Source organism: Capsicum annuum, chromosome 1 (genome assembly GCF_002878395.1).
Source record: "Capsicum annuum cultivar UCD-10X-F1 chromosome 1, UCD10Xv1.1, whole genome shotgun sequence".
Classification (NCBI taxonomy): Eukaryota; Viridiplantae; Streptophyta; class Magnoliopsida; order Solanales; family Solanaceae; genus Capsicum; species Capsicum annuum.
In genome coordinates, this window is record NC_061111.1 from 10,715,500 (window position 1) to 10,724,331 (window position 8,832).

General features: G+C 28.2%; 1 protein-coding gene across 1 annotated transcript; it reads right to left on the reverse strand.

Annotated features, from left to right (window-relative positions):
• Positions 1-3,401: 3,401 nt before the first annotated feature.
• LOC107863400 (Werner Syndrome-like exonuclease) lies at positions 3,402-4,091 on the reverse strand. Its single transcript, XM_016709334.2, has one exon. The coding sequence runs from the start codon at positions 4,065-4,067 to the stop codon at positions 3,402-3,404; it is 666 nt and encodes a 221-aa protein (XP_016564820.1). The 5' UTR covers positions 4,068-4,091.
• Positions 4,092-8,832: the final 4,741 nt, after the last annotated feature.

Below are 8,832 nucleotides of genomic sequence, written 5' to 3' on the forward strand. Positions count from 1 at the left end.
GGGTGGTGGGGTATGAAAATTCTGTAAACCTTGAAAAAAAATTGGGGTGGGAAGGGGGGGTAGTAAGTGGTGGGGGAGGGGGAGGGCTGGGTTAAGAAAAATTTTTGAATTTTTTTGTTAAAAATAAATTTTAAAAATATTGTAGGGTGGGATAAGAAAAAAAGTTTAATTTTTTTTTAAAATATAATTTTTTTAAGGAGGGCTGGTGGGGGTCAAGTAGGAGGTGGAGTTAAATAATATAAGGTAAAGGGTAAAATAGGATTGTATAATATTAAATAAGGACATAATTGAAAAAATAGTAAATCATGGATATCACCAAATCTATGGTTACATAAAGTATGGGTTTTCATGGTTACCAAATCATAAAATTAAACCATACCATACAATATATTTTAAGAAACAATCAAAACAACACATGATTATTTTAGTAAACATACTATATAATACCATGAAAAATCATCATTCAAACAGTATGTTACTACTCCCTCCATTTTTAAAAAGAATGAGCTATTTTGATTTGTATGAGTTTATAAAAATAAATAAACTTTTGATTCTTGTGTTATTTGATCAAAATTATGTCAAATAGAGTAAAATATTTTTTAATTTTAAAAGTGTTACGTGAAAAGTTGAATCAAAATGATGCCAACAAAGAAAAGTGTCATCCATTGTGAAATAGACTAAAAAAAACAATTCATTCTTTTTGAAGTAAAGGGAGTATTTTTTTTTTTGTTTGCGCTATCCATTGTCATATGTGCTAGTGCTCAATTTAATATCATTGATTTGAATTTGATAAAGTGAACACATTTATCGAGCTTGATCAGAGGAGTTATGGTTCGATTGATGGGGTGGGACCCACAAATATGAATTTATTAATTCTTAACACAATGCATAAATATGCCGTTTAACTTAATTTCAGATCGCATCTATTATCTCTAACTTTAGATGTGCACAAATAGGACACTTAAACTTGAATAAAATTGAACAAGTAGACGCATATGTCCGATGTGACGTCTTACATGGCTAATTCTTCTCCTACATGACATCCTATGTATATTATGCCACATAGGACGTGTTGTGTCTATTTGTTCAACTTTATACAAGTTTAAGTGTCTACTTATATACATCCAAAGTTTAAAGTCATAGATGTGATTTGAGGTCAAGTTAAAAGAAATATTATGCCTTAATTCTATTGTGTTATTGAATTTATCACTTTATATTTTGTACATACTAAATAATTTTTAAAATAAATAGAGTTTTGAATTAAAGTTGTTGAGTTATATCGAACTTGTGAGTTTATGTCCTGATCAGGTAGTTTCTTTTCAGTTTTTTCTTTGTAGCCGTTACCTGAATTCACAATTGTGTCCACATCCTCCAAGCTTAATTGACGAAATTGCATTAGTGAAGGGAAAAATTCCTTAAAGGGTTGTTTGGTATGCGTTCTAAGATAAACAAAAATATATAATGAGATTATTTTTTCCCATCGTCACAAGAAAAATATTATTATTATACTTAATTTTTAGGCACAATACATAAATGTGCCCTTTTAACTTGATTTCATATCACATCTATGATTTTCAATTTTGGGTGTGCATAAGTAAGCACTTTAACTTGGATAAAGTTGAACAAGTAGAGACATATGTCTTATGTGGCGTCATACGTAGCTAATTTTTTTCTACATGGCGTCTTACGTGTATTATACCATGTAGAAAGTATGTGTCTCCTTGTTCAACTTTATACAAATTTAAATGTCTATTTATACACATCCAAAATTAAAGGTCATAAATGTGATTTTAGGACAAGTCAAATGACATATTTATGTATTATGCCTAATTTTTAAAGAGGAGCACAGGCTCAGGCAAACTCAAAACCTCCTTCACATAATTAAACTCATGGAGGTAGGAGTATGACTATGGTGGTTGAATTGTGGGGACTAGGTTGAAGATTAGGTGTGTTGAGGATGAAAAAAATACAACTTGTGTGGAATACTCCTATTACTTTATGAAATTTATTTTCCCTACTTTAGCTATTATGTAATTTTTTTGTTCTCATTTTTTTTTTCTAAAAGAAAATTTGTTTTGTTAGAGAAAATATTTTTTGAAAATTTGACTAAACAAATAGTACAAAAATTTGAAACATTGAAGGTATGAAAGTCACATACTCCCTCCATTTAAAAAAGAATGACTTACTTTTTTTTTAATCCGTTTAAAAAAATATCCCTTTTCTTTTTTGGCAATACTTTAATTTCAACTTTACACATGACATGTTTAGGACCATAAGATTAAAGGACATTTTGGCATTTGATACAACTTTAATTTAAGGCCACAAGATTCAAAAGTCTTCTTTATTTTCTTAAATTTGTGTCAAGTCAAAGTAGGTCATTTTTTTTTAAACGGAGGAAGTATTAGCTAGAATGTTATAGATAGTAGAATGTTTACTTTTCGAAGACTTAGGCTTGGTGCGAGTCGTAATCCTAGTTGTATGTAGGGGTGAATAAAACCAAATCAAAAATTGAACCAAACCACAAATCGAGTCGAATAAAAAAAAATCAATTAGTGGTTCATTTTTTTTTACAATTCTAGTGTCCCGATCAGCTTGCGCGCATCTCAACTAATTTCACTGAACCTCCCAACAACTTCATGTTCAACTATAGTTTTTCAAATTTCAAAAAGTCTCAACTTCAAAACTCATGTTTTTTTAAGTTTCAACTTCAAAATTTACTAAAGATTTAGATGAATGCATACAGTAAAGAAGTTACAGCATCAGAAATTAAAATCAACACAAATTCCTTTTATTGATTAGTTTCAGAACTTCAAGAAAATCATAATACACAAGTTCCTTTTTCGGAACAAATCAAAATTACACACCACCACCATTATTGAAACTCAGAGAATAATTTAATCCCAAGTTCAAAAGACATAAGAACATCAATGGTACCATATTCAATTTGTTCATACTACAACTGCTCAGCTACAATATTCACTCACAAAATTTTTCAATTAAAAGTTCAACCACAATTTCAAATTTCAAAAAGTCACAACTTCAACAACAACAACAACACTTTGTAGAGGTAGTGAGGCTGTTTCTGAAAGGCCCTCGACTCTCAACTTCAAAAACTCAAATACTTAAGTTTCAACTTCAAAATTTAAGACCAAATTAACGGAAGATTTAGATTAATGTACATAGTAAAGAAACTCAGAAAATCAATATAAATTCCTTTTCTTGATTAGTTTCAGAATTTCAAGAAAATAATACACACAAGTTATACACCACCTTTATTAAATAACTCAGAGAACAAGTTAGATTTAGATTTAGATTAATGTAAACAGTAAAGAAAGTCAGAAAAATCAACATAAAATCCTTTTCTTGATTAGTTTCATAATTTCAAGAAAATAATACACAAGTTATACACCACCACCTCTACTAAACAACTCAGAGAACAAGCTAATCCCAAGTTCGAAAGAAACAAAAGCATCAATAGCAGCATATTCAACTTGTTCAACACACAATTCGTCAGCATCCCATTCACTCATCGTAACATCAAAAGGCTTCTTCATAACCTTCCCAAGTACTTCATACGCCATTCTCTTTAACCCTATTCTCCCATACTCTTCCACTTCCTTAACCACCAACGCCAACTTGTTCAGATCAACAGTGTTCGCCACGTATAGCCCGTAATCCTTGTTCAGCTTCAATGCATCCCCGTGTACCCCTACACCAAGGAAAGTGAAGTTAGGGTTCCCGAGAAAGAACTGGAGAGAATGCGGGATGCAGTCTGCATGGAGTAGTTGAAAGATCAGACACCTACGGCCAACGCAGAGCTGGAGGAGTGCAGTGGAAGGGAGCTGTACAGTAGGGTAATGTGGGGCACGCCATTCGATGTCGAGACCTATGAGGAGCTTGTGGAGTCTACGACGATGAATTTGGATGGTTTGTAAGATCCATTTGTCAACTTCGGATGCTTTCTTTGTGACTGTTGCTTCGATTTTGAAGTCGTAGAATGGAACAGTGGAGAAGAACGTGTGCGTTGGGTAGGTGATATCTTGATGAGAAGAGAGTAAAGTAGCCATTGTATATGGTGTGGAATTCTTCAAGGAAATTAATTTTGTTGCGAAAAAAATTGATATGAGAGAGGGTATTTATAGAGTTATTGCCTTTGTTGAGTAGGATTAGGATATGGGAGGGAATATAATTGCTTAGGCCAACAATATATACCCTATCCTACCCCATCCATCTTTGGCCATTTTTGGTAAAACTAGTTTAGGTGCAGGCGAATTGCCGTATACCTTATTTAATGAGTTCAAACATTACATTAAATAAGAGATTTGTTTAAATAATAAAGATTAATAGAATAATTAAATTTAATATCTTTTAAATATGTAAAAATGGAGAATTTATTTATTAAATCTAATCTTTACCAAAAATATTTTTTAAAAATTGATCGACATTCATCTACCATCTGTATATTGCAACAAGACAATATAATGATAGAGACATCAAAATAATACAATTAATATAATCTTACACACAAAAAATAAAGTCATCCGACACTCATCTACCATCTGTAAATAATACAAAATAATAAGATAATAGAGATATCAAAATAATACAACTAAATCTAACCTTTACATAAAAAAATTCCACAAAGCTGACCAACATTTATCTTTATCACCTGTATACTGCAATAAAATAATACGATAAAATTGATATCAAAACAATACAATTAAACGTAAATTTTACACACAAAAAATTCTCATAACCGATCGAGATTCATCCACGAACTGTAAACTACCACAAAATAACAAACTAATAGAGATATTACGATAATATAATTAAACCTAATATTTACCTAAAAAAAATTCAAAATCAACTCACATTCATATAACATCTGTAAATTAAAATAAAACAATAAGATATCAAAATAATAAAATTAAACCTAACCTTTACACAAGAAATTCTTCAAAGCCAACCGACATTATGAGGTGCTAACTTAGATTAATCTGACTCTAATACGGATATCGATATATAGATCGAGAAACCAAATAAATAATTTGTCATATAATACACTTCCTGAATAAAAAACATATATAGCAAGCTAGGCATGAAGTTAATATATAAATGGCATTATCTTTCCCAGAACAATTTGTTGGATGAAGCAGAAGCTCTTTCATGGTCCGATAATGTAAAAAATGAAACATATATCAATGCAACAAAGAGGACTGCTATCGTAATTAATAATAGTCCAAAGATTAAAAAGAAAATCAAATGACTTATCAATAGGACTTAACATACATATAATCGAGGCTGACTATTTTTAAGACTTGAACCTATGACCCAACCGCCAGTGCTCATGTGTGTATTTGTTTTCAGTGTTTTTATGGGTTTAATTATAGCCTATAGTGTGTGTTATTTTGTTATTTATACTATGCATGTGCATGCGTACAGTTGACATTTGTTAAATATACAAGTAATAAGGATAGAATTTCTAAATACCAAAAGCACACATAAAAAATCACACAGTTAGACAATCAAAACAATGTTTAAAAGCAACGAACATCAATAAATTTGCTAGATTATAATCTTCTGTAGGAATAAAATTCAGAATCAAAAAACTCAAAGCCACAAATTATAAAGAACTATAGAAGAATGTAAACTGAGAGAAAATCATAGTGGGTTTAAAGGTTCAACTCAAACGTGCAAAAAATTTTTTGGGTTGGAGTTTAACGTGTTGCTAATCGTGTTTTATTTAATATATAGTTTAGAAGTTGGGTATTAGGTTTTGTAAGGGATTAGGACTTTTGTTTTGTAGAAATTTTTTTGTGCCTTTTTTTTTACACGTTTGCCAAAATTAATTAACATTACTAATGAAGAATATCCCATTAATATTATGCCTAAACTAATTCTATGCCTAATGAATTTTATGTTTAAAAGAATTCTGCCCCTAATTAAAAATGGAATAAAAGTTAAATTACATTAACCTATATTTAAAAGGATTCTATTTAATTAAAATATGGAAGGAAAGTTCAATTACATTAACTCAATAAAATTAAATAATAATTAAGAAAAAATAGTGAAAAAGATAATTTTGTCTAAAGCAGAATCTTTTAATGAAGGGCAAAAAGTTTAAATCACTTTTCTAAGAGTCTTCACATTTTTAATATATTATATATAGAGATATAGAAGAAGTCAGAGAAAAGGGATTCCAGTGCAGTAATATACTACCACTATCACTAAAAGTCTAATAAAGCTATGAGATGAAGCACATGTGTCACATTAATTATTACTAATAAGGCTATGATAAGAAATTAAAATAGTACAAAATTATACTGTATAAACATAATATTAAATTACTTTCATATAAATCAATATCACAATCTTTGACTATATGAGTATTTTCATATCGTGTAGATAAATGAACATTTTCTTTATCGATTAACTCAAAAATCTAACCGTTGAGGACCCACATTTATAAGAAATATCTTATTAATTTGGTTATCGATTTAGTACAACAACAACATACCCATCATATTTCCACCAAGTGGTGGTTATCGATTTAATATGTTTAGAAATTAAAAACTAATAAAATGAATCGATAATGCATAATACCGAACTATAAATCAACCGATGATGGAATACCTTAAAAAGGAGTAGAACTTGTGGCAACCTAAAAGTGAATCATCATTCTCGTAATATAAATTTAATTTTTTAGGTAAGATAAACATTTGATTTTTACTGTTACTTTACTCGGCGGCAACAAGTTTGTCTTATCTAATTAACACAAGAAATTATTAAAAGGGAATAAGCCATTGTCAATTGTTGTTTACGTATAATTCATATACAATCTTTAAACTTATCGCTGATGATAATGAATGAAAGAATACGACATCAATCATAATCAAAATAAGAAAAAAAGTATAGTAGAAGAAGTGACGACTTTTCTTTATTAAAGTTTGATCAAAGCATTATTTAAATAAAATTGTATATTTTTATTATATATATAAAATAAAATTCTAATTGATTTAGAAGTCCAAAACATTTTCTTAGAAAAAAATTATCTAAATATAATAGATTTTTATTTTTATTTCATAAATTATCTATCAATACAAAAATAATATGGATTCCAATATAAACTCACAATTTTTTTTAATCTTTTTGTTTACTTTTCTTTTTCAAGACGTGTTACTTTTTTGTTTCAACTTTGTATGTTATCTTTTATCCATAATATATTAAAAGTGTGAAGACATTTAGAAAAATTATTTAAACTTTTTATCCTTCATTAAAAGTTTATGCTTTTGACAAAGCCATAATTTTATAATTTTTCTTCAATTATTATATCATTATATTATAATATTTAAAATTAAGGAATCTATATCTATAATATATTAAAAGCCTGAAGACCCTTAGAAAAGTGATTTGAACTTTTTACCCTTCATTAAAAGATTCCGCTTTAGATAAAATCGTCTTTTTCCTTTTTCCTACAATTAAATATAGCAATTATTTTCTACAATTAAATTATTCAATTTTTTCCAAATTTGTAACAACCGTCTTTTTCCCTTTTCCTACAATTAAATATATCAATTATTTTCTACAATTAAATACAACTGTCTTTTTTCTAATTCCAAACCATCGTCCTTTTCCAAGCCAAAAGTTTTCCAATTATACCAAAAAAATTTGTCCAAATTTGAATTTTACTTTCTCCAAAATTCTCTCAAGATTTTTCACAACCATATTTTTTCAAATTTGTTTTTGTCCAAATTTGAATTTGTGTTCTCAATTTTTCACTCCGTAATTTATCAAATTTGTTTTTGTCCAAATTTGAATTTGTGTTCTAGGTTTTTCACAATCGTATTTTTTCAAATTTGTTTTTGTAAATTTAACTTTAATTTTTTCCTAAATTCTCTCAAGGTTTTTCACAACCGTATTTTTTCAAATTTATTTTTGTCCAAATTTGAATTTGTGTTATCTATTTTTCACTCCATATTTTACCAAATTTGTGTTCTAGGTTTTTCACAATCGTATTTTTTCAAAAATTTTTTTGTCCAAATTTGAATTTGTGTCCTACTATTTTTTAGGTAAATGTTAGGTTTAATTGTATTATTGTAATATCTTTATTAGTTTGTTATTTTGTGGTAGTTTACAGTTCGTAGACGAATTTCGATCGACTTTGAGAAATTTTTGTGTGTAAAACTAAAGTTTAATTGTATTGTTTTGATATCACTTTTATTGTATTATTTTGTTACAGTTTACAGGTGATAGATAAATGTTGGTCGGCTTTGAAGAATTTTTTTATGCAAAGGTTAGGTTTAGTTGTATTATTTTGATATCTCTATTATCGTATTATTTTATTATTATTTACAAGTGGTAGATGAGTGTCACATGAATTTAAAAAAAAAAAAATTGTGTGTAAAGATTAGATTTAATTGTATCATTTTGATGTCTCTATCATTGTATTGTTTTATTATGATTTACAAATGGTAGATGAATGTTGATCGACTTTTAAAAATATTTTTAGTAAAGATTAGATTTAATAAATAAATTCTCCATCTTTACATACTCAAAAGATATTAAATTTAATTGTTATATTCATCTTTATTATTTAAACAAATATCCTATTTAATGTTGTGTTTGAACTCATTAAAGTAAGGTACACGCACAAAGCGAGTACACCTAAACTAGATATTAAAAGTGTGAAGACCTTAGAAAAACGATTTGAACTTTTTGCCCTTCATTAAAATATTTTACAATAGATAAAATTGTCTGTTCACACTTTTTCCATCAATTATTATTTTATTAAATTAAGGACTCCTAAAATATATGGGAAGAACCATGATAAAA

What these genes read in the sequence shown, in the direction of transcription:
- LOC107863400 (XM_016709334.2), bottom strand. Translation starts at nt 4,067, where the DNA reads ATGGCTACTTTACTCTCTTCTCATCAAGATATCACCTACCCAACGCAC.